General features: G+C 43.2%; 1 protein-coding gene across 1 annotated transcript; it reads left to right on the plus strand.

Moving 5' to 3' along the window:
* Positions 1 to 1,564: 1,564 nt before the first annotated feature.
* Positions 1,565 to 26,213, plus strand: LOC148505522 (uncharacterized). The gene is made up of 5 exons (XM_088448082.1): positions 1,565 to 1,644; positions 15,576 to 15,645; positions 16,333 to 16,768; positions 20,255 to 20,295; positions 25,557 to 26,213. The coding sequence occupies exons 2-5, from the start codon at positions 15,576 to 15,578 to the stop codon at positions 25,631 to 25,633; spliced, it is 624 nt and encodes a 207-aa protein (XP_088304208.1). The 5' UTR covers positions 1,565 to 1,644; the 3' UTR covers positions 25,634 to 26,213.

Below are 26,213 nucleotides of genomic sequence, written 5' to 3' on the forward strand. Positions count from 1 at the left end.
TGTTTATAGCTCTTTTCTGTAGTGTTGGTGGAGACCAGATAGGTGATGTTCGTGTACGTAGTATACACACCATAGTGGTCCAGTGCTAACTTTCCCTACCTCTATCTCCAAGATGGCAGCAGTTCTCTGAGTCCCGGCTGAAGCACTGTTGATATTTTTCTATCAACGCTGTGTTGCCGCGTGACTTGGCCTGGCTCGCCGACTAATGTGTGCCGCGGGCGGATGATGTATGCGGGCAATGCCGCTGGATGTAGTTTTCTTCCTGCCTGTCTCTCCAGATAGACCCCAACGCATTTCGTGCATTAAATGTACTGTTTCAGGGATTGAAAAAGTGCATCACCGGCGAGCCGGGCCAAGTCACGCGGCAACACAGCGCTGATAGAAGAATATCAACAGTGCTTCAGCCGGGACTCAGGGAATTGCTTTTTTTTATTTTTATATTTGTACATACATGTTTATTTTCTCTCCCCTTTCACTTTCTCTTTAACCCTCACTTTTCCTTTTCAGGTGCCACATATAGTAATAGCGCTCATTTTTTTACAAAATGTCTCCAGAGTGACAAGAAACAGTGGTGTCATGTTGCCATCACCCCATTCCATTTGTCAGAGACCACGCCCATTTCTTCTGTAGGCACACATCGGGGGGTGGGGGGAGGGGGTAAGCTCCATGTTTCATCTTGCCCTGGGCTCCAAATACCCTAGTTATGCCATTGGACACCATACAATTACAATACTGGTGCGGGATTGACATTTCTATGGATCACGTACTAGAGAACGCCTGCTCAGCTTACCTGTCTGCATTGAGGATGGGGGCAACACGAGGGTGCTCCCCATCCAACAAGTTCAGCCTGCCCATCAGTGACGGCACATTCCACGACAATCCTTGGTTGATTATATGGCATATGAAAGGAATATGGCAGACAAATGCAACCCTTCTGTCACTTCCCCTGCAACATCCACTACTTAGAGAGTGCAACAATTACTCATCATTACAGATGTGCGCCGACCCCCGTGTTTTGGTTTTGGATACGGATTCACCTTCGTGTTTTGGTTTTGAATCTGTATATTAAATTAAAAAGACAGCTAAAATGATGTCATTTTGACATGTGAGCATGCAATCCAAAATTCGAGTTTGGTTTTTAATCCGTGTTCCGAACCACGGGAAGATCCGAACAGGGGCTCGGTTTGACTCGGTACCTCAAAGTGATTCCGAACTCGGACTCAGTTCGACACGGAACTCCTAAATGTATTTGTTGTTGTCGGTTCTCTGAGAACCGGACCCGCACATCTCTCATTATTATCAACATACCTTGTATGCTTTCATTGGGATTTTTGCTGTTATATTGGAATGCATAAAAAACTCTACATTACCGCTACTTTTCAGCAGATCAAATTACGTTACAGGCTGCAGCCATATTTGGGGTTCTGGGGTCATCCTATCAGTGTTAATTGTAATCGGTTGACGTTAATCTGCAATGCATGTGAGCTGTGGCCTCAGACGTGTGTATGAGAGCTCAGTACTTAATGATGTCAGCGAGCTGGTCTAAGTAGCTATTAATATGCTCCCCCTGCTTTAGAGCACAACTTAATTAGTGCTTGTTGTGTTTAAAATAGACCAGGCAACAAGACATCTCATTCCCGTACAGTAAGTATGACCTTTTTTTTTATTGCTTTATAACAATGCAAACCCTTGTTTCCTCTTTCTTGAATTTGACCACTTGGATTAATAGATTCAATTCCATTCCATATAGTGACATTTAGGTATAACCCACAGAAATGTTCTATAAAACGCTCAGGTATTGGAGAGAAATAATAAAAAATTCCAAAAATGTGTTTTGTAGCTAAATGTAAAATGATTATGTTATAGTTTATTTGCTGAAATATAATTTGTATAAGATTACAGGATTAGGTTTACAAAAGAAACAGAGGAATACAGTGGGCGACACATTTTAAAATTGCAAATATATATATATATATATATATATATATAGAGAGAGAGAGAAGAGTAATATTTTATTTTACCTTGAGTGATTATAATGACTAAAATTATATAATATTAAGTAAATTATTACTAATTAATAAACCACTTATCTGTACGCAACTAGAAATTCTTGAATCATAAATTGATATTCCTGTGTAAATAGAATAACAAATGAATAAAAGCGCAATGATAATAATAGCTTGTGTTAACTTTTTAAGATTAAAATAACTCAATATGAAATGGGTAATACATTTTTATCTTGGCTGATTAATAATGGCTTAAAAGAAATATTTATCTTTACTAGATATGATTAACGGTATATATAAAATAATACTGCACCATTAGCAAGCTTACCATTTTATTTTTATTTTAAAGTTAAGGGTGTTAAATAACACATCACAATGTTACTATTATTGTGTCTTTATGGTGTGTTGCTTTTGTCTGGGTTTAGGGCTTATCCATTATGTGTGATCTTAACTGTATAAAATATGTTTAATACAGTGTTTCACAAACTTGGTCCTCAAGGCACCCTAACAGTCCGGGTTTTCAGGATATCCATGCTTAAGCACAATTGACTTAATTAGTACCTCAGTCATTTTGATTATACCATCTGTGCTCAAGCATGGATATTCTTAAAACCTGGACTGTTGGGGTGCCTTGAGGACCAAATTTGTGAATCCCTGGTTTAATATATATATTAAAGTTGATTAGACTCTAATGCAGGTTCAATGTCCCTGTGCATTTATGGCATGTGTTTATATACTTGGTAATGATGAACCTGATGAGTATTTATAGACTTGCCAAATGTATGTGTGAAAAGTACAAAGTAATCTGTGAAAAGGAGAATTCCGTGTAAATGAGCACCTCTCATATTAGAAGCTGTGGTCTAGTGTTATATCTAGTATCCATCAAACTAATGTTAGTTTACACAGTATTCGTGCTACTATTGTCAGTAATGCAGATAATATTATTAAGGCTGATGAGTAGTAATGGGACATTTAAACTTTACATCAGTAAAACCTACGCTGTAGGTACTAAGCATGTTTGAATTCACCTTTGGGTTAAGAGGCACAGGTGCTTTCCCTGTGTGTGGTATGTTCAGTTTGAGCTAAGACCATTGCAAAATGGGCTCAAGGAGTCCTATGGAGAGAGTGCTGTTAGTACAAAAGAGCATTCAATAGGCAGAATATGTAAGACTTAATATGGGGTAGATGTACTAAGCCTTGGAGAGAGATAAAGTACCAACCAATCAGCTCCTAACTATCAGTTTTCAGGCTCTACTTCCGACAGCCTGCAAGAATCTGTAGGTCCTGCATCCACATATCACAAATACTATCATGTGTTTAAGGCACCCTAACTGTCCATGCCTGTGCATAGATGGTATAATCAAACTGACTGAGGAACTAATTAAGTCACCTGTGCTTAAATCTGGATATTCTGAAAACCTGGATTGTTAGGGTGCCTTGAGGACGAGTTTGGGAATCTCTGGCTTAAGGCCTTCGGCCAGCCCAATTTATGTTCCGTCTTTTCTGCTTTTGGACGCAGGCGAGATAGAAGCTTTTAGGGAAGCGAATGCGTTTACATGTTTTTCCAGCTAGATGGGTCACATGTCGGATTGTAGTAATTGCGACAAGTGGGACGATATATACGGCATAAGTTACCCTCGGCTGTAACCTATATGGATATTACCCAGGGGCATTTGTATAGTGGGTGCAGGGTGTGTGGGCACATGGGCCCCTGGGTCCAGGGGGGCCCACACCACACACCCTGCACCCATATTTTTAATACTTACCTCCGGAGTCCAATGTCGGCGCCGGTGTCAGCACTGTCAAAATCTCCTGGAAAATGGCACCGCGGCCATTTTCCAGGCGTTTTGCACATACACAGTAGGGAAAATGGCCGCAGCGCCATTTTCACGGTAACCTGCGCATGCGCTATAGACTCTGGGCACACTCTAGTGCCAAGAGTCTACCAGTGCGGCGCTGCCGGCCACCGAAGAGAGAGGAGGTGGCTCCGGACAGAGACTGCACACGGGCCCTCTCGTCTCTTGAAACGCCCCTGATGTTACCCGTCACCGAGGGTGATGACCATACGGCTTTGTGCTTTTATACAGTTCACAATAATCTGACATGACGTCTGCTTTAAGTGTTCATGTACAGGAGGGGAAACATTAATGCTGATTATACACAAGCTTTCCTAAATGATATCAGAAGAACAGATGAGCCATAAGCAATGACCTCAGGACTCTGGCCCTCATTCAGAGCCGGACGCTCTTTGTGAGAGCTCGCTCTGAATCAGGGCGGCCTTTTTTTTTTGGCCGGCCTCCAGGCCGCTCGCTTAGCTGTGGGTGACAACCCACAGCTTTAGCGGGCGGCCAGGTGATGGTCGCGACCATCGGGCTTGCGACGAGACCCTTGTGGTAGGGTCTCGTCCACCGCAAGCCCCAGTGAACTTCATTCTCTAATAGAGCAAGAAGCTCACTACTGACATCACGGGTGATGTCAGTAGGGCCGCCCACAAACGGCAGGCGTTCCTTCGGGAACGCCTCGTTTGTCCAGCCACCCCCCTGTACACCTACAAAACGGGGCAAGCTGTCAATCACAATCGACAGCCGCCCCGTCTTGTAGTGAGTCCCGCAGCGAGTGAAATTTCACTCGCTAAGGGGCCCGCGCACGCCGCACATGCGCACTGCCCAGCCATCGACCCGCTTGCGAGTGCTGTGCGCTCACGAGCGGGTCTGAATCAGGCCCTCAGTGTTTTTGTTATTCAGATATTATTTACAGGAGTTTATGTTGCTTGTCTAATATACCTATATAACCATATGTCCCTATCTACAAATACCACTACAGCATAAAGCTGATGAAAGTCAGTGGTTCTGAATATAGGGCCTGATTCAGAGCCGCTCGTAAGCGGCAGTACGCTCGTTCCGAGCGATGTTCGCCCATCTGCGCATGCGTACGGTTTTTAATACGCATGCGCGAACCAGTCAGTGCGGCCGGAAATCGTTTGTTCGCTATATAGCGAATGCCTGCTATTTTGAGTGACAGGAGGAGGCGTATGTGGGTGGTAACAGGGGAAGGTGCTTAAAAACGGGGAGTGGAGATCAGAATGCTTAATGGTCAAAACGGGCGATTTATGGGTGTGCATAATTAATACAGCAGCGTCATTGACCACGCCACTTGGTTGTTTTATAGTCAGAACTGCTCGCAATATAGTGGTAGGAAAAACCAGCCACAAGAATAGCGAGCAGTTCATACGCTGTTCGATGTACTCGATTAATCTATTAAATAGCGGACATGACGTATGATGCGAGCGGCCAGGGGGCATTTTTATCAAATAAACGGCCGCATGTTTTGTGCGCTCGTTCAGACATAGAGGCGTGAACAGACCGCAAAGAGCGAACGGTTCATTTGAATAGCCAGCCCCTTTTTCTGAACGAGCGAGCGCTAATAGTGTCCAGCTCTGAATCAGGCCCAGAGTTTATGTGGCGTGTCTGAATATGAGTTTTATTATCATTATAATTATTTTAGTATTTCTTTTTTTTACACTTTATTTTAATTTATTGAGAGTAATAACAATGCACTTAGTGTTATTGTAGAGAGGGTCCTTTAATCAAAGGTGAAAGAATGCTCCTACAGATTGTCATGCGTGCTGGATGTATGCTGGATGTATACTGGATGTATGCTGGATGTATGCTGGATGTATACTGGATGTATGCTGGATGTATACTGGATGTATGCTGGATGTATGCTGGATGTATACTGGATGTATGCTGGATGTATACTGGATGTATGCTGGATGTATGCTGGATGTATGCTGGATGTATGCTGGATGTATACTGGATGTATGCTGGATGTATACTGGATGTATGCTGGATGTATGCTGGATGTATACTGGATGTATGCTGGATGTATACTGGATGTATGCTGGATGTATGCTGGATGTATGCTGGATGTATACTGGATGTATGCTGGATGTATGCTGGATGTATACTGGATGTATGCTGGATGTATACTGGATGTATGCTGGATGTATGCTGGATGTATACTGGATGTATGCTGGATGTATGCTGGATGTATGCTGGATGTATACTGGATGTATGCTGGATGTATGCTGGATGTATACTGGATGTATGCTGGATGTATGCTGGATGTATGCTGGATGTATACTGGATGTATGCTGGATGTATGCTGGATGTATACTGGATGTATGCTGGATGTATGCTGGATGTATGCTGGATGTATACTGGATGTATGCTGGATGTATGCTGGATGCGTGCTGGATGTATGCTGGATGTATGCTGGATGTATGCTGGATGTATGCTGGATGTATACTGGATGTATGCTGGATGTATGCTGGATGCGTGCTGGATGTATGCTGGATGTATGCTGTATGTATGATGGATGCGTGCTGGATGCATGCTGGATGTATGCTGGATGTATACTGGATGTATGCTGGATGTATGCTGGATGTATACTGGATGTATGCTGGATGTATACTGGATGTATGCTGGATGTATGCTGGATGTATACTGGATGTATGCTGGATGTATACTGGATGTATGCTGGATGTATACTGGATGTATGCTGGATGTATACTGGATGTATACTGGATGTATGCTGGATGTATACTGGATGTATGCTGGATGTATACTGGATGTATGCTGGATGTATGCTGGATGTATGCTTATGATTATGATTGTCTGATAATCTGATTTTCGTCAGAAAAAATGTGGCCATGGTGTGGGGGAATAATTCAAGGTAGTTAAGCGTGTATTATGAACACTTGCAGACCAGGAAAATACACATATATGCCACATTATTTGGGGCATACGTGCCTACTTTTGAAAAAGCATTTCTGGTCGATTGTGAAAGCGGCACCTATGAGCGCGGCGGTAATGTGAACCTGTACTGCTACATCTGGGAGGCGTGTCATACATGTGATGGGCGTGTACTGCTACATCTGAGAGGCGTGTCATACATGTGATGGGCGTGTACTGCTACATCTGAGAGACGTGTCATACATGTGATGGGCGTGTACTGCTACATCTGAGAGGCGTGTCATACATGTGATGGGCGTGTACTGCTACATCTGAGAGGCGTGTCATACATGTGATGGGCGTGTACTGCTACATCTGAGAGGTGTGTCATACATGTGATGGGCGTGTACTGCTACATCTGAGAGGCGTGTCATACATGTAATGGACGTGTACTGCTACATCTGAGAGGCGTGTCATAATACTGACTTACATCCAAATGTAAATGAGCCCCAAAGCAGTTAGTAAGATCTACTTGTTGATGAAAACACACTGATACTTTTCAGAAAATACATGTAGCCATAGGGATCATTGTGCCTTATAACCAATGCAACGAAATGATACTAATGATCACATTTGAATGTATAAATCTCTGTTTTTTATTAATATAACAGCTTCATAATTGGGGTAAGGTGGTATCAGGGAGATTACTAGACTCTTCAGGGAGACAGGGAGATTGTTACTATTTCAAGGAGTCTCCCTGACAATGAGGGAGTGTTGGCAAGTATGATTTGGGGGTGATCAGGTGCAGCTGCCAATAGGGCATATGAATGATGACAGTCACTAGCATTGGTGAACTGCTTTTGATTGGCTGTTAGCGAACAATCCCCTAGCGCTGATTGGTGTTTTCTCTTGCGGTTAGCGATTATGGGGGCCAGAGGCATATCTATAATGAGTGCAGAGTGCACGGTGCACCCAGGCCCATGGGTCCAGGGTGTCCTTACCACACACCCTGCACCCATATTTTTAATACTTACCTCTCCGGAGTTTAGCATCGGTGGTAGCAGCACTGTACAAATTGTCTGGAAAATGGCCGCCGTGGCCATTTACTCAGCGTTTTGCACATGTGCAGTATGGAAATCGCCAGGAAAATGGCTGCTGCACCATTTCCCCGGTGACTTACGCACATACTTGCCAACTCTCCCTCATTGTCAGGGAGACTCCCTGAAATAGCAGCAATCTCCCTGAAGAGTCTACCAATCTCCCTCATTTCACCTTACCCCCATTATGAAGCTGTTATATAAAAGAAAAAACAGAGATATATACATTCAAATGGGATCATTAGTATAATTTCCCTGCATTGGTTATAAGGCACAATGATCCCAATGCTTACATGTATTTTCTGAAAAGTATCAGTGCGTTTTCATCAACAAACAGATCTTACTAACTGCTTTGGGGCTCATTTACATTTGGATGTAAATCAATTTGAAGACACGCCTCTCAGATGTAGCAGTACATGCCCACTTTACCGCCGTGCTCATAGGTGCTGCTTTCACAATCTCCCTGAAATGCTTTTTCAAAAGTAGGCACGTATGGTTACGCATGTGCAGTAGGCTCTGCTAATGCCCAGAGTCTACTGCTGCGTTCAGCGCGCTGCCGGCCACCGGGGAGAGAGGAGGAGCCCCGGGCAGAGACTGCACACCGGCCCCTCCTCTCTTAATACGCCCCTGATGGGGGCTATTTAGTACACATAGGGGTCTATTTAGTACACATAGGGGTCTATTTACTAAGCAGTGTTAGGAGACAGAGTGTAAAGTGATAAGTCTGTGATAAGGTGCCAGCCAATCAGCTCCCAACTGTCATTTTTCAAACACAGGCTGTGAGATGACAGTTGGGAGCTGATTGGCTGGAACCTTATCACTTTTCACTCTGTCTCCTAACACTGCTTAGTAAATAGACCCCGTAAATTATCTAAGTTCTCCATTATGTTTACTGGAGATATTAATATTTACTGTATGTTTTCTACATATTTAACTGCAGTGAAAAGCCTGGGGAAATCTCTGTTTTCTCAGGATGTTCACTGTTTACTAAACTCACTGCTTCCCCCACTGATGCTAATAGGAGTTTTCTCCTAATAATATTTAAATAAAGCCGTGTAGTGATACTTATCTCTTTTTTTTTTTTAAACAAACATAACTACATCTCTAGATGGCTGTATTCTTCTAATGGAAAAAAACAAACAATCAAACTTATGGCGCTGTACTCCAAAGCAGCGTGGGTCACAAAAAGGTCACCAACTCACAAATACATATATACAGATAAAAACAGTGACACCACTTGCGCTAAGGATTGTTCCAGCTGACACTATTCTCATCAACGGCTTTCCAAATTCTCGCTCAGTCCCGTTTGACAGCTCGTTTTATATAAAGATAAAAAACACACAATAGTGTAATATTCTTGGGATGTTTAACACCCAATAATTGTCCAAAACAGTAAATAGGAAGATGGTGTCCAAGTCCCTTTCCAAAATCCAGACGTCCCACTTCCGTAATATCACCCGAATGCGGTGGACAGGGTACACAGTGCAAACTCTTACATGAATGCTTACACGAATCAGGACGGTGAAAAGCTCATAACATTTTTTTTACATCGTCTGGGATCCCCTCCAGGATTGGATATATGATAGCATAAATGCTCCAAAGGAAATATAAAACTAAATAAAAAACTTATAATGCATTGATGAGTTTCAAACATAAGCTATAAAAACACAAGGGGGAGTGTCCGTATCATGTAAATGTAAGATGTAGATGTAGCACACCACTGCACTGCAGAAGATGGAACCCAGGTATTTATGCAAATGGTATTGTAAATATGTATAGGACCTTGTACCCCAATACACTTGACACTCTTTAAACGCTTTTCGGGGAACTGCGGCACCTTTGTCAAGATGAGTGTCTGCCACAAGATGGGCAGGCTAGTAAATACATGTTTGTCTGGCAGCCTAAGGGTCAGATGCACTAAGCTCTGGAAAGTGATAAATTGGAGTGATAAAGAAACTACCAGCCACTCAGCTCCTGTCATTTTTCAAACACATACTGTAAAGTTAGGAGCTGATTGGCTGGTAGTTTATTACTCTCCAATTTATCACTTTCCAGAGCTTATTACATCTACCCCATAGTGTTTGGTTGCAATAATGGTAGTTCAAAAAGTCAACTGTTTGAACTACCTTTATTGCTACCAAACAATATGGTCGCCAGACAAACATGTTAAAGATGGCGTTACCCACCGGGTCCAAGCTCCGGAATGCATTGCATTCCAGATCTTGGTACATATGGAAATGCATCCAAAACTCAGAAAACAGGGGTTTTCAGAACTTTGACCGCATTTCACCCTTTAGTACATTTCGCCCACAATGACGTTTCATAGTGTAGGCACTGTACAGTATATATACTATACAAGCACAACTCCCCCAGGCACACAGCCCCCCCCACGCAGTAGGGCACACAGCATCCCTCCCTCTCCCGGCACACAACAGCCCCCCGCAGCAGCAGACAAGCACACAGCCCCCCTCCCTCTCCCCTCCCAACACAGAGCAGCGGGCCCCCTCCCTGCAGCAGCAGCGGGCCGCTCCCCACAGCAGCAGCAGAGGGCAAAGCGCTGGGCTGGAGAGGGAGGCTACTGCCACTGAGCTGCAACTGCAGCAGTCTCTTCTGATGTTCTCCCTGCAAGATGTGTGGCTGTAGGCATGAATGGATGTGCCCACCGTTGGGGTGCTGAAGCGGCACATGCGCAGAACAGCATAACAGAAAAATAGGGATGTCTAATCAGGGTAGGCAGAGCCTCCCGTCATACTGCCTGTCATGCTCCAGAGTTTTGACATAAAAACTGTGTTTTATACTGTACATGTGTGCTTTCCCAGCCATTGACCTCACTGCACGTCACTGCAAAAAACCCACAATAACAGATGAGCTCACCCGGACAGCCTGTTTTCACTTTTACTGTCCCAGCAGCAAACTTCAATTAAATATGGTGTAAAAAATAAATTTGAAAAAATAAATTATCTATAGAGAAAAATATGTTTATTAAATAACCCCCCTATGTGTCATTTGTTTTCTTGGGATGCGTAAGTCGGGGAATTGTTCTGCTGTATTAGAGATGTTTTTGTAGTTTAATTGATGCTTAATATGAAATGTGTTTGTTTCACATAAAATAAATGGATTACAACAGGGAAACGAGTAGGATGTAAGTGTTCTGGAGATGTACTAAGCGCTGGAAAATGATAAATTATAAAGTGATAAACTACCAGCAAATCAGCTCCTAACTGTCATGTAACAGGCTGTGTTTGAAAAATGACAGTTAGGAGTTGAGTGGCTGGTAATTTATCACTCTCCAGTTTATCACTTTCCAGAGCTTAGTACATCTGTCCTACTTCCCTCACGTGTTGAACAGTTGCGTCACCCCCTCTGGTGATGCCCAGTGCGGGTAGGGGAGGGCAGGCTTGTAGTGCGCTCTGCAAAGTCGTGCACCAGCAAAAGGGGGCATGGCCTCATGAGTAGGGGCGTGGCCTCGTGGCTCAAACCCCCGTTTCATTCACTCCGAGACTGCCCAGGGACCACTCTGTATGCAATGCCGGCTCCCTCGCTGTGTCAGGGGTCGAGTGTTGCATGTAATGCTACAGTGCAGCACCCAGCTCCTGTCACTGAGAAGGAGTCGGCACTTTGGTGTCACCCCTCGGCGGGTGACACCCGGGAGCGGCTCACACCCCCCTTGTTAAAAGTTGGCCAGTTGATTAAAAGGACTTGAAAGTGTTTTATACTAAATCAGACTATTGGGGAGATTTATCAAAGCTTGGAGAAATATAAAGTATCAACCAATCAGCTTCTGTGCTTGAAAAATGACATTTAGGAGATGATTGGTTGGTACTTTACCTCTCCCCATCTTATCTCTCTCCAAGTTTTGATAAATCTCCCCCTATGATATTTGAGCAACTGTGTCCACTGTGCCCAGTGAATTGATGGGCTACAATCTCAGGCTTTTACAAAATGGCCACCCACAGTTTGTGTAACTGAAACAGGAATACTTTAACTGTGCTTTTCTTTAAATTGGGTTCTTTCTTGTAAAATAAAAATAATGGGTGGATAAGATAGAAAACCTAAACAGTAAACCAGCAAATCTACAGTACCATCTGCTTGGCAGGGAAAAACAGAAATTGTTATTTCACAACAGCTGGCGAGGGATAGGGTGCCTATGTCTGATATAACTAAACATAAATGAACATTAATTATTCTGCACAGAGTTTATCATACAGTATTAGCGTCATTAATAATATATGTCTAACTAAAATAACAAGGGGGAAGACTAATGCTTTTTCCCTGAGGTAAAATGAAACTAAATAAGTACATTCCAATAGGAACAGCAGCTCTAGTGGCTAAACTATCATTAGCGGAGAAAACTTTCTTGTACTTGTTAAAGTCATCATGTCACCTATTCACCATACTCAGCTCTATTTTTGGCTGAAACAAAAGAATTCTATTGTAGGACCCAGAAATATGTGACTGGTACCCTGCAAAACGATCGGTACCAGTAATAGTAATACTTTATAAACAAAACTTGCCAACTCTCCCTGATTGTCAGGGAGACTCCCTGAAATAGTAGCAATCTCCCTGACTCCCTGAAGAGTCTGCCAATCTCCCTGATTGCCATTAAAAAGCTGTTATACACTTGGAAAACAAAAAATAAATCAGAGATATATACATTCAAATGGTATAATCAGTGCCATTTCCCTTAAGGCACAATGGGCCTGATTCAGACCCACTCGCGAGCGGCTGTCCGCTCGCAAGTGGGTCGATGGTGTGCACTGCGCATGCGCACGACGGAGGGAGCTCCATCGTGCGCATGCGCGGGACGCGACGAGCGAAGGACTTTCCTTCGCTCGTTGTGTCTGATCAAAGGGGGCGTGCTGTCGATGTTGGTTGACAGCACGCCCCCTTTGGTGGGCGTGCCGGGGGCGTGCCTCCAAGACGGGGGCGTTCCCAAGGGAACGCCTACCGTCAGAAGCCGGCCCCACTGACATCACTCTGATAGAGCCAAAATCACTCCGGGCCTTGCGGTTGAGAAACTCAACCGCAGGCTTCGGCTCGCAGTGGCGATGGTCGCGATGGTCAAGACCATCGCGACCATCAACCTGCACGCTCGTATAGGCTGTGGGTCCAGGAGGACGCTCCATAATTATGGAGGTGGGCCCTGATTCAGAGCGAGCGCTCTGGTCAGAGCGTTCGGCTCTGAATCAGGGCCTATGATCCCTAAGGCTACATGAAATTTTCATGTAAGGTTTCTTGTGGCCTTATATGGGATCCCTTGTAAAACACGATACATGAGTAAGCCCTGAAAAGTAGCAGTGTGTTTTCATCACCAAGTAGAGCTTACTAACTGCTTAGGGGCTCATTTACATTTGGATGTAAGTCAGTATTATGACACACCGCTCAGATGTAGCAGTACACGCCCACGATACTGCCGTGCTCATAGGTGCTGCTTTCACCATCTCCCTGGAATGCTTTTTCAAAAATAGGCAAGTGTGGTTTAAATCTTCAAAATGGCATCCAGTGGCATAGACGCTGCAATCATTCAGAGTGCCAGCAATGCGGTGTGCCAATTCCTCCCAAGGAGCTATCAATGGATCCTGGCGATAGAGGATACAACACCTGATAAATAGAAGTGTGCAAAGTCTCTATGCAATATAGTAGATGGTCTCTACAATGCAAGTTGTCTACAAATGGAGATCTCTGTGCAGTGGGGGAAAGGCAGGTCTCGACGCAGTAAGGGGGTCCCAGGGCCTGATTCAGACCCGGTCGCAAGCGTTGAGCGCTCGCAACTGGGTCGATGGTGGCCCACAGCGCATTCGCACGACGGAGCAGGCTTTGTGGTGCGCATGTGTGAGACCCGGCTAGCGACGGGCAATCCGTCGCTCCGGGTCAGGCACCAAAGGGGGTGAGCTGTCAATGTTGAGTGACAGCTCGCCCCCTTTGGTGGGCGGGCCGGGGAGGTGGCTGCCCAAACGGAGAACGCCTGCCGCTTGGGGGCGGCCCCACTGACATCACAAGTGATTCAGTGGAGGGCTTCCGGCTCTGTTGGAGCCGAAAGCTCTCTGGGGCTTGCGATGAACGAGACCCAACCACAATGGTCTTGACCATCGCGACCATCATCAAGAGGCCGCTCCAAAAAAAAAAGCCCGACCCTGATTCAGAGCGAACGCTCTGTCAGATTCCAAATATCATAGTGACACAGCAGATTCTGATGTGATTATGTCAATTTTAATCATTCTGTCATGAATGGTGTAACACAGACATCTCCTGCGTTAACTACAGAATGTATAGAACATTGTGGCTTTGCAATTTACCAAGCTCTGAAAAGATTAGCATTTCAGAGCTTGGCCCGATAGCTTACAATATCATTAGATAATGTTAGCTGCTCTAGATTATAGGCTACAGTTTCCCGGAGAGGGATCTTAGGATCCTTCCCCAGCAGTTTAGACTATGCCAATGAACAGTATGCAAGCCAGGTAAAAATCAGAAGTAAAGTGAAAGCAATATCAGACGTTCAAAATGATTGGTGACCGGACAGGTAGAGGGACAATTTTGTTGAATTAATGTTGATGACGTGCAGTTGAACACAATCTGCTCTTCGGCAGACTTGACCTAATTTATCCTAGAATAAAGGTGTAGCAATGTGCAGAAATCTATCCATGGTGTAACTATTGCCAATCATTTATTTGCTCAGGCGTTGTGGTTATATGATTTGGAAAATAATCAGGATTAAATGTACATATATACAATGGCGGACTGCCTGCGGGTAATGCAGTGGAAGGGGCCCATGCTGAAGGGGTGTGGCCAGCCACCACATAGGCTTGGCTAACAATGGCTTGGGTCCCTTTATAAATATGTATAGTAAATACTGATAGTGCATGCATGATAATGTACCAGATTGATATCAACAATGCACCGTAGTGAATATACCATAGTCCTGTGAATGCAGTATAATGTAACACGTGTATAATAATTAAGCACATTATGATCCTGTCCATAAATACTACATAGTACATATGATAGGGGATCCTGGTACTATCAGTCAATGTCTAATACTCAGTGAGAACTGCATTAGCTCTAATAAATGCAAAATACATGCCTTTGTAAAATAAATACAACTATCTAAGCTCTTACCATTGGGATCACGTCATTGTAGGTTAGTGAATGAATGCAGAGCTACAGTGCCATTTCCACTCACTGGCAGGAACTGTGTTAAAGCGCACAGCCAACAGAAGGAGGGCACCGCCGTGACCTCCTACTTTGATTGGCAGGAGGGTAAAATTTGGGAGCAGTTTCTATAGAAGCGCACCAAGCACCCATGTTCGTCCATGGTCCTGCTCCACCAGGTACAGTAACTGACGCTCTCATAGAGTAACAATGTATAATTCCAGTGCACAGTCTGGAACTTGGACCTCAGGCAGTGGGGCACACCGGGTAATCTGTACCCTAGTGGACCAGTCCGGGTAATCTTAACCCTTGTGGACCAGTCCAATAGTTCTCTGCCCTATTGGAGGGTGGGGTGGAGCCTACATCGGCGGTATGCAGAGGGACCCATCACAATTGTGCTATTCCTAATTGCGCCCCTTGTTATGCGGAATGAGCTATGATGATTTCAGTGCATCTTGACAGGAATCTCATAGCCCGGGGTCAGCTCCACCAGGCGTACATCTGAACGCTGTCAGGTAGGTTCAGTCATTTATTTGTTAAAGATCAAGTGTTCCAGGCAACTAAATACACGTCTATGTGGTTTATTTCAGATGAATCTAGACGAAGATTCTGGAGGTGGAGGGAAATTCCAGAAGCATGAGCCATACAAAAGGAAACATCGATAAGTATCTACCAAGACCTGCTTTTAGCTGCATTACACACGTAACTGCTGTGTCATTCCTCAGCGCAATATACCTGTAAGACAGTTGCATGAATGTACAGTTCTACATTTGTACTATATTTCTACCACATCTCCTCTCTCATTGACCCAGCTTGTCTGACACTTACTAATCTGCACTGACACCTTGCTCTTCAGTCCACACATTTCCAAATGGTTAATACAGAAGTCTGGTATCTGGAAGCCTAACGGATGGGTTCCAGACATAGATGTTTAATTTTTACAAATATTATTTGAGGGAAATAATGACGGACTAATAATCGTTTAATCTGCTAAGCAGGAGGGTTGTGTTCATTACATTTCAGGTTCATGTAGGACAGAGGTTCCCAAACTTTGTCCTCAAGGCACCCTAATGGTCCAGGTTTTAAGGCTATCCATGGTTGAGCACAGATGGTTAAATCAAAAGATTGAGGTACTAATTAAGTCACCTATGCCCAAGCATGGTTATTCTTAAAACTTGGACCGTTAGGGTGCCTTTGAGAGGACCGAGTTTGGGAACATCTCATGTAGGTTTATTGTAAGTGCTCACAAACGTTCCCCAGCTCATGGCTTGTGGCTCTATCAAACATCGATTTTATTGAGCGCCTTGGACAGACCTTTAGTGTTTATAGAGTTTTTTTCCCTTTACAGGATTAAAAAACCCACACCATCTGAGGAGGCGAAAACATTTGAATTAAATGCCCAGACGACCATAACAGTCACAGACACTGATGGACAGCAAGTTCAGGAGAAAAGGAGAGAGTCCGTGGCACAAAACGACCCCCAGGATGTGAATAATGCAGAAGAAAATAAGGATAATGAGGAAGATGTGAATGGAGAAGAGGAGAATGAAGATGAGGATGAGGAGGAGAACGATGAAGAACAACATCAACAACAAGATATAGAAGCTGGACCAAAAGAGATGAACACAAAGGACACAAATGAGATCACAGCACTACTGGTCAACAAAGAACCAACTCCAGCCCCTGCAACAAAACTAGGACCAACACCCAGGAGAGCTCCAAAATTTAAACAGAGGGCGTCCAGACAGTTTAAAAGCAAACCTCCAAAGAGGGGCGTTCTAGGGTAAGTACATGGGGTAGGGATTAGATTTATTTCTTCCTTGAGAGCCACATGAACAATTCGTAGAACCAAGTCAAGCTATTTTGTTCCTTGTCTTCGATTGGGTAGAGGCACCCCTTTGCAACTTCTCAGCGTCTCCACTAATTTTAAATATTTTACTGGTATCCATGGACCATAACCTTGTCAGATCAGTGGATACAAGGGGTAGTCAGGTGAGGGGTTCCTTCTTTTCGATAACATAGCAGCTATTTCTAATTTCTGCACATCTGGGGAACAGACAATCAAAATGAAGTTTTGACATTTCACACCATGTTGGTTTCTTCTCAAGACCTGATGGTTTCCTATGGGTAATGTGTGCATCTGCCGGCCGTGGTGTATATCAACCTGGGTTTTTGTCTAGTAAAGGTGCCTACCCACTAGATGACGTGCTCACGATGCAATATCATGAATGATTTCCCTTGAACTCTCCTCAGCAGCTCCCTTGTACTTCAGGACACGATATGGTGTTAAAAAGTGTCTAATCTGACCAACGATCTATCGTGCGCGCTTAACAATTTCCAGTGCGTCGTGTACGAGATTGACAGATCTTACCTGCTGTAGGCAAGGTCTGAAGATACGGCGGACGACCAGCGGGTGCGCTGGTGGCATCGTTATCATAATTGGACACTCACGATTTGCACATATTTTGCACGATTTGTCTTTCCAATTCGTCGAAATCGGGAAAATCATGCAAAATATCGTCTAGTGTGTACGCACCTTAAGTCTGGTCGAAATTATCTCCACCTGTTGCTGGCTGTCCCTGTTCTGTTAAAATGTACACATTTCCAATCTACAATTGGAAATGTAGATTGGAAGAATCCAAGAACTTCCATCAAGAGATTACATCACTGTCACTAGCCCATTAAATGTCATGGTTAGGAGGGCCATAGCTCACTTGATGCTGATTTTCAGTATGAACTAGAGATGTGCGGTTTCGGTTCTACTCGGTTCTGATTTAAAAGGCATCTTAATGGCGATAAGATAAATTCAAACTTGCACTAATTTGACAAAAAGAATTGAGCCGCACATCTCTAGTATGAGCCCAGACTGTGAAAGTAGGGCCTCATAGGCCTCCTGGCTTTTGGGGTTTTAAGCAAGAGGCGTCAGAACAGTTACCCTATGCTTGTGAGAGTCCATGGTAGTAATTGATATATTTTTTCCTGGCCCTGGACTCATTAAAGGATGTGTCTTGGTGGCAAATAATTAGCTAGGCTTTGTCCTACTGTACATATATTAGCACCATATTATGCAGTGCTGTATAGAGATTATATCGTATCATTCACATCAGTCCAGGGCCAAATAACCTACTGTACTAGCATGTTTTTGGACATTGGAAGGAAACTGGAGTACCCAAATGAAACCCACATGTACATACTGGATGGACAACACATAAACTCCACACAGATAGGTCAAAATACAAAAAAAAAATTAACATTCTGCGCTGCCTAGCAGTAATGGTCTACACCAAGGGTGACCCCCTTCTTCAAATCAGTACTGTACAACATTGGCAGGGCCACAGTGCTGTTTTTAAAAGCCCTCCCCAGTGTTGTACAGTTCCAAAAGGATAGGGCACTGGATGGATAAGAACCTATGGCCATGGCGTTATGAGGCAGTAAATCTAACTATTTGCATGTCAGCCCACATTCGTCTCCAGAAACAACTGCTTGTACACAGGTTTTGATGCATTACTGTAATTATAAGACATATACAGTATGATATTTTTGTAATCAGTCAAGCCGGCCACCACCAGCCCAACTTTCCTTTAACCATCCAACTAGTTGGTTGGTTGGAATGAAAATCCGATAATGCATGGGAGCAAATGACAATCAGCCATTTATTTATTTATTTTATTTATTACCAGTTATTTATATAGCGCACTCATATTCCGCAGCGCTTTACAGAGATAACATTTGGCCATTCACATCAGTCCCTGCCCCAGTGGAGCTTACAAGCTATATTCCCTACCAAATGCGCACCTACGGGTTAATTTTTGGTAACCAATTAACCTACCAGTATATTTTTGGAATGTGGGAGGAAACCGGAGCACCCGGAGGAAACCCACGCAAGCACAGGGAGAATATACAAACTCCACACAGTTAGGGCCATGGTGGGAATTGAACCCATAACCTCATTGTTGTGAGGCAGTAAGGCTAACCATTACACCATCTGTGCTGCCCATTTGCTTCCATACAAAGGAAAACGGACAAAAACTGTTGTTCACATAAGTTTTTTAAATAAAACAGATTTAACCAACTGGCCTGAACGACCTTTTTCATGTTTTCTGGTGTTTGGGAGCAAATTGCTGATTGTCATTTGCTCCCATGCATTACCGGAGTTTCATTCCAACCAACCAACTAGTTGACAGGTTCTCAAACTTGGTCCTCAGGACCCACAAACGGTGCATGTTTTCCATGTCTCCACACTAAATCAAGTGAAACAATTAGTTCCACCTGTGGACCTTTTAAAATGTGTCAGTGAGTAATGATTACACCTGTGCACCTGCTGGGTGACCTGCAAAACATGACCTGTGTCAGGTCCTGAGGACCGAGTTTGAGAACCACTGAACTAGTTGGATGGTTGGAGGACAGTTGGTCTGGTGTATGGCCGATTTAACTGTATCAGTCCTAAAATAAAATGCTTTTCCCAAAGCTTGGGGCTAGTAAACTATTTGGTAACAAATCTATATTCCAATGCATTTCACAGTTACAGAAGACATCCTGTACCTGGAAACAGAACGAGAATTCTTCCCGACCACAACTTCTCACAGACCCACTGCTGATAATAAAAAAAGAAGGGTTCTGGACAGAGGAAAACTCTAAAGCTGCATACACACACAGCGATTTTTTGAACGATAATCGTTCATGCGCGTTCACGTTTGTAGTTAGTAGTTCAGTCAGACTTGTCAACTCAATGATTTTCAATAAGGGAATATGCAAAAATTGTTTGTAGTACAAAAAAATCGTTCATTACACTTTAAAAAATTCTGACAGATAATCTGACAGAAAATCGTTCATAAAATCGTTGGTAACAAAATCGTTGTGTGTGTAATTATGCCGCTTTACTTGCCACTCTTAAAAAAATATATATTCGGTTTACAATGTTCGAAAAATTGCACTGGTTTTATACTCAGGCGGAACTTACTCATTTTGAGGGAGATTATAAAGTTCCTATGTCTGCTATAAACGCAGAAGGTGCGGCACTCAGGACTCGATCACACAAATAAATCAGACACGATGTGGTAAATTTCAATGTTTCAATCCATGTTAGATTGTCATCAGGAGTGTGTATCTCCTGATGACAATCTAACATGGATTGAAATGTTACCTATTTTGTGGGGGCACCGGACCAATTTATTTTTGTTATTTGAGTGCCGGATCATTTTTGCTTGATATATAATATTACATTACATCTGTAGTATTAACAAATTTTTTCCCTATATTTTTTAACTAGATTTGGAGATGACATTCCTGGCATGGAAGGACTAGGCACAGGTGCGTAGATATGTTTTGTTTTATTTATTTGATGCTATTTCCTTTACGGTACGCTCATAAGTAACACAAGATTCATCTAAACCTCGGCTACTTGGGGAAAATATACAGTATTCTGTGACGGTAATTGTTTTATTCCTTGCTGACAAAATGCACAAAGCTTAAGAGGATTTTTGCTAAAAAATAAGCTCCTTATCCCTTCTACGTATCTCATTATTGACAGGAAAGTAAGGATTAGGGACACGGGGACGTGATGACAAGAAGAACCTAATCCTGATTTACTTAACTAATAAAATTAAATGTACACTAACCCTGCACTATGCTGTAGCTTCACACCATGTATTTGGCTTAGAACTGCTTTTTAAAAGGTCACTAATATATATATATATATATATATATATATATATATATACATACACACACTCACACAATTATGGGAAAAGCTCAAGGAATAACACAGGAAAAAAGTAAGAACACAGGTGTTTGGTGATTTTGTGATGATCACCATTATACTGCAATGGGTATGAGGTGGGGTATGTATTCAAAAGGTTGACAATGTCGACACCACAGTGTTGACAGTTATGTTGATATCGTTAAAATGTCCACAGGCGGAATGTTGGCATTAGGGTTAGGCTGCAGAAGGGAGGGTTAGGCTGCAGGGGGAGATTAGGGTTAGGCTGCGGGCAGGAGGGTTAGACTGCGGGAGGAAGAGTTAGGCTGCTGGGGGAGATTAGGGTTAGGCTGCGGAAGGGAGGGTTAGACTGTGGGAGGGAGAGTTAGGCTGCAGGAGGAGGTTAGGGTGAGGCTGTAGGGGGAGGTTAGGGTTAGGCTGCAGGCAGGAGGTTTAAGCTGCGGGAGGGTTAGGCTGCAGAAGGAGGTTAGGCTGTGGGCAGGACTCAGAGGCTTAGGCTGCAGAGGGAAGTTAGGGTTAGGCTGCGGGAGGGAGGATTAGGCTGCAGGGGGTGGTTAGGGTTAGGCTGCGGGCAGGGGCTTAGGATGTGGGGGAAGGTTAGGCTGAGGGAGGGTTAGACTGCAGGGGAAGGTTAGGGTTAGGCTGCAGAATGAGGGCTAGGCTGCAGGAGGAGGTTAGGGTTAGGCTGCAGGGGGAGGTTAGGCTGCGGGAGGGAGAGTTAGGCTGCATGAGGAGGTTAGGGATAGGCTGCTAGGGGAAGGTTAGGGTTAGGCTGCAGGGGGAGGGTTAGGCTGCAGGGGGAGGTTAGGGTTAGGCTGCGGGAGGAGGTTAGGGTTAGGCTGTGGAAGGGAGGGTTAGGCCGCAGGGGGAGGTTAGGGTTAGGCTACAGGCAGGAGGGTTAGGCTGCGGCGGAGGGGTTGGGGTAGGCACTAGCAGGAGGGTTAGGGAATAGGGTTGGGATAGAGGATGAATACTGGAAAATCACAGCTCTGACCGTGAAGTCACAGTCACGTGAGCGCCGAGACTCGAAAGCCGCTCTGTGCTCACTGCAGCCGCCAGGAGGCAGGTAAGTCACCGCTGGGCGACATGTTGACATTTCATCACTGTCTATGAATGTCGCCATGGTCTACGTCGTCAGTATGCCCATTTTGAAATGATAAATGTCGACATATTATACCACACCTGGCAGATGTAGTCAAAAGGTCAACATATTTTAGGAACCGTTCTCCAAATTACAGACAAATAAACCCTTATCTGGCCCCAAGCATTGCAGCCTGATGCACAACTAATCCACATCTGGTTGTTTGGGGTTCCCATTATTTGCATAACAGGAGAAGATTGTAGATTAAATTGGGGCGCTGCGTTATGCTAAAAGTAATAGTTTCAGCTACAAAGTTTAAACAAATCGGGTAAATATTTTTTTTTTGTTTTTACTCAGTTTTGGGACAAGTAAAAAAAAAAAAATCCATAATGATAGAATGATAGCTCTGTGCAGGTAAATAATGTGTCACTGTAATCACATATATAGGTGAATACAGTAGTTAAATAAACTACATAATTGATTTAGGACATACAGTTCGAAGACTAGGATAACTGGGCAAGCTCATTAGGGAAAACTGTGAAACAGGGATCTCTGCAATTGGTATTTATGAAGCTCTAAAACAGCCACCCCCCATTGTACTGCTGCCATATTATATGGAGTCTGTTGGCTTTTTGGTGACTATCGCAAAAAAAGTTACTTGGGTTTGCAGAAACCAGCAATATGCTCAGTATAACCTCAGTTCCTGTGGATGTGCTAGTGACATACTTGCTTACCCTCCCGGAAGTCGCAGACGGCTCCCGATTTTATGGGTAACCCCCCGCACCCCTGAAAGGGTAGGCACTTATCCCGCATTCTACCTTCCCAGTTAAGTGGGCAGAATATTACCGGGGATCCACAGGTCCGTGCATTGGGGGCATTGACTAATGATGCGATTCTGAGAATCGCGTAATTTAGCCTCGCCCCCTCTTTTAAATATCTGGCATTCGTGGCGAATTCCCGTGAGGGGTGGGGATTAATGACACAATCCATCCTGTCCCGCCCCCACCCACCTGCTTCTCCTCCCCAGGCTTCTCCCGGGGAGAATTATAAGTCGGCAAGCATGGTCTTGGTCTTAATGTACTCCATGTGTATAACTCAGACAGGCCTTGGACAAATGTCACACCTGGTGGCTGCTGGTGTAACGGTGTCTCCTCAGCTAGCCCAGATGTTTATGATGCAGCGTCTCAAATGCTCAGGAGTGGAGAGAGAAAGCGGACAACATAGTGCATAGCTTTCAAAAACGATGGTTTGATGATTCCTCTATTGTTGGTGACCATGAGACTCTGGACATTTATTTATATATCCTGATGTCCGACAACCTGTCTCCAGTAGGGAGTACTGTACATACAACACTATTAAGACCAAGAAAGCATCAAGACTAATCCTTTTCATCAATATTACATAAAGCGCCTTATATTGATGTCGGAAGCACCTGCTTGGCGTGATGCAATGGAGTGTTATACATTTGCTTTGTTTCTTGCCAAGTGCTGTGCAAGTTACATGCAAAAACATGGCTATTACACAGGAAAAATTATGATATAAAAGGTTTATTCTTCTGTGGATGGTGGCCATTGCGTAGTTTAGCTGACGTTCACTGTTTAGCATTTGGCTTTGGACCTCTTTCCCTCTGAAAAATTACCTGAATTTATTTAGGAGCGTAGAGTGTTGCTTGGAAGCTATACTGGGTGGACTGTAGGTGGCACTGTGTCATAGGGTGTGGTATAAGGGATAGACAGTAATTAGATAGGAAATGTCTAGATCGACCCCAGATGTTAGACAGTTAATAGATTGACAGGTACACAAGGTCAACACACTAAAGGTCGACATGTTGGAAGGTCAACAGGTACAAATGGTCGACAGGGTCAAAAGGTTGACGCGAAAATGGTCGACATGTTTTTTTTTTTTTTTGCGGAAATACCATTCGGCCCCTTGCGGGCTCGCTTCGCTTGCCACGCTACGGGCATAGTGGCTCGCTGCGCTTACCACATGGATTTATTCCCCCTCCATGCCCACTTGGATGGTAGGGAATGACGTTGGATACTGGCTCATCTGAAGTGCCTAACCCTAAACCTAAAAAAATGAATTAAAAAAGCATGTGTCGATCATTTTTGTGTCGACCATTTTCACGGCGACCTTTTGACCCTGTCGACCTTCTTACATGTCGACCTCTTGTGTGTCGACTTTTTGTACCTACCGAACTATTGACTGTCTAACATCTGGGGTCGATCTAGACATTGTCTAATTACTGTCTATCTACAGCCCGCCACCCGTGTTATAAGTTATCAATGCATAGCCCCTCTGCCTATTTTGAGTAACACCTGTGCACCTGCTGGGTGATCTGAAAAATGTGAACTGTGTGGGGTCCTGGGGACCAAGTTTGAGAACCACTGTGCTAATGGAATAAAAACATTTAAAAAGTACAAGTAACAAATGAAATACAGTCCAGATGCTCCTATATACTGAAGTTTTAATCAGACATCAACAGTGTTTTGTTATAGGGAGCTATCTAATTTAGGGGGAGGTCCCAAAGTGGTATTTATGTGATATCTTTACTCTTACTACTACATCTATTTCCATCTGGACCTACAAATGGCTGAGCAGAGCTTGGAAGGGTCCGCGTCATACCAACTGTGTTAGGTGTAAGCACACTTGGCCAAAACTTGATGGCATAGGACTACATGGATTGTTATGTATTCATAGACTTTATGTTTATGGGAAACAGATTCGTCATTGAGGCAGTTATTTATTGGCGTCATTTAAATGCCTAAAGAAAATAATGTAGATAATATAGTATGCATACTATTAGAAGAATTTACTTAATCCAGTAAACAATGTACTGTGTGTACCTAAAACATTCTAGATTCCAAGCCAATTTGTGTTGAATAGATTTATTTTCTAAAGAACTGCATTTAAAGGAATATGTAACATTTTGTAAAGGGCAAAAAAGGGTGTTATGCAGGAGTGACATTTGTCAGCTTTCTCCAGTGATTTCTTCCCCAAGCCTCTTCAACAAATATTGAGATGCTATATGTACCAACACAGTACTTTGCTATCGCAGTTCAAGGATGGTGATTTAAAAAATAAATAAATGCTGTAGTTTAATAATTTATTTATTTATTATCATCTTAAAACAAAATGTAGCTTTGTGGAATTCAGCTTTTAGTTGAGCTACACGTGTGCAAAACGACTATATGGCTTGGTAGAGATTGCCCCGGGAAATCGGTAATACTCATTTATATACCTCTGGGACAGCATCATTCAGCTGCATTTTTTAGATTTTAAATTGGGGTCATGAGATTTAATCACCGTGATTTAAAAACAAAAGCTTGAGAATAGGTGGTTACAGATGAGCAAAATCTTCAACAATTTTTCTACAAAACAATTACCTCCATCTGAGCAGTAATTACTGTACTGTAGAAATGGGTTCGCATTTTGAAAAAGCCAATACCATGGAAACTCAGCTTTCAACGGTCATTATTATGTGTGTTATGTACGTTAAGCATACAGTGTATTTTTAGCATTAAACTAATTAACAATATAAATTGATGTTGGAAGCAGCATATTTTCACTTGGTGAATGATCTTTATTATGAGAAAGTATTAAATATGATTTTACAACTTCTGAAGTTCTATAAAATTTGCTACAATGGCATTTTTAATATGTGTATGCAAGATGTATAATGTATAAATATGAATACCAAGAGATAATGCCACCTAGTGGGCATCAACAGTGAATGCCATCTCTAATAGGACATCTCTCATTATCTTTCAGATATAACAGTCATATGCCCTTGGGAAGCTTTCAGCCATTTGGAGCTGCATGAACTGTCTCAGTATGGAATAATCTGAAGGAGTTAACGAATACACAATTTTTTTTTTCCCCTTCTCCCTCTTGTTGGATCCCCAAGTTCTTTATGATAGAAGTTGTATACTCTATAAAGTGCGCCTGTTATCTGCAGGTAAAAGTTGCAGCTATTTTGTATGTTGAACCACTACTGACTAAACAGTTAGCCTATGAATTCATCAGAGATTAGTGACACCATCAAAGCACTAATAATGAATAATATCCAGGAGACATCATTAATAGCAATGAGACACAGGTTCTGCATGAATTAATAGGCTACGTTATTGTGATTACTAGTTGAGGTCATAAAATGGCTGCCTCCATAAATTGCCGGCAACCATTGATGCTTCGTAAGGGAGGATGCTTAAAAGTAAAAAATTAACATTTCAGAATAAAAACTAAATCGTATTTAGATTGCAGAAATCCAGCAGCCTCACATAAAAAGGAACATACTTGTTTGGATTGATAAATTGTAACGATATGCACTTCAGACCACAGATTTTAGTTATTTGAACAGTTTGTATGGTGGAAACCCAAGCACCAAGATTGCGCAAATGTAGTTTCTCTTAAGATGGTTTTAAACAA

This window comes from Taudactylus pleione, unplaced genomic scaffold (assembly GCF_031769625.1).
Source record: "Taudactylus pleione unplaced genomic scaffold, aTauple2 ptg000451l, whole genome shotgun sequence".
Classification (NCBI taxonomy): Eukaryota; Metazoa; Chordata; class Amphibia; order Anura; family Myobatrachidae; genus Taudactylus; species Taudactylus pleione.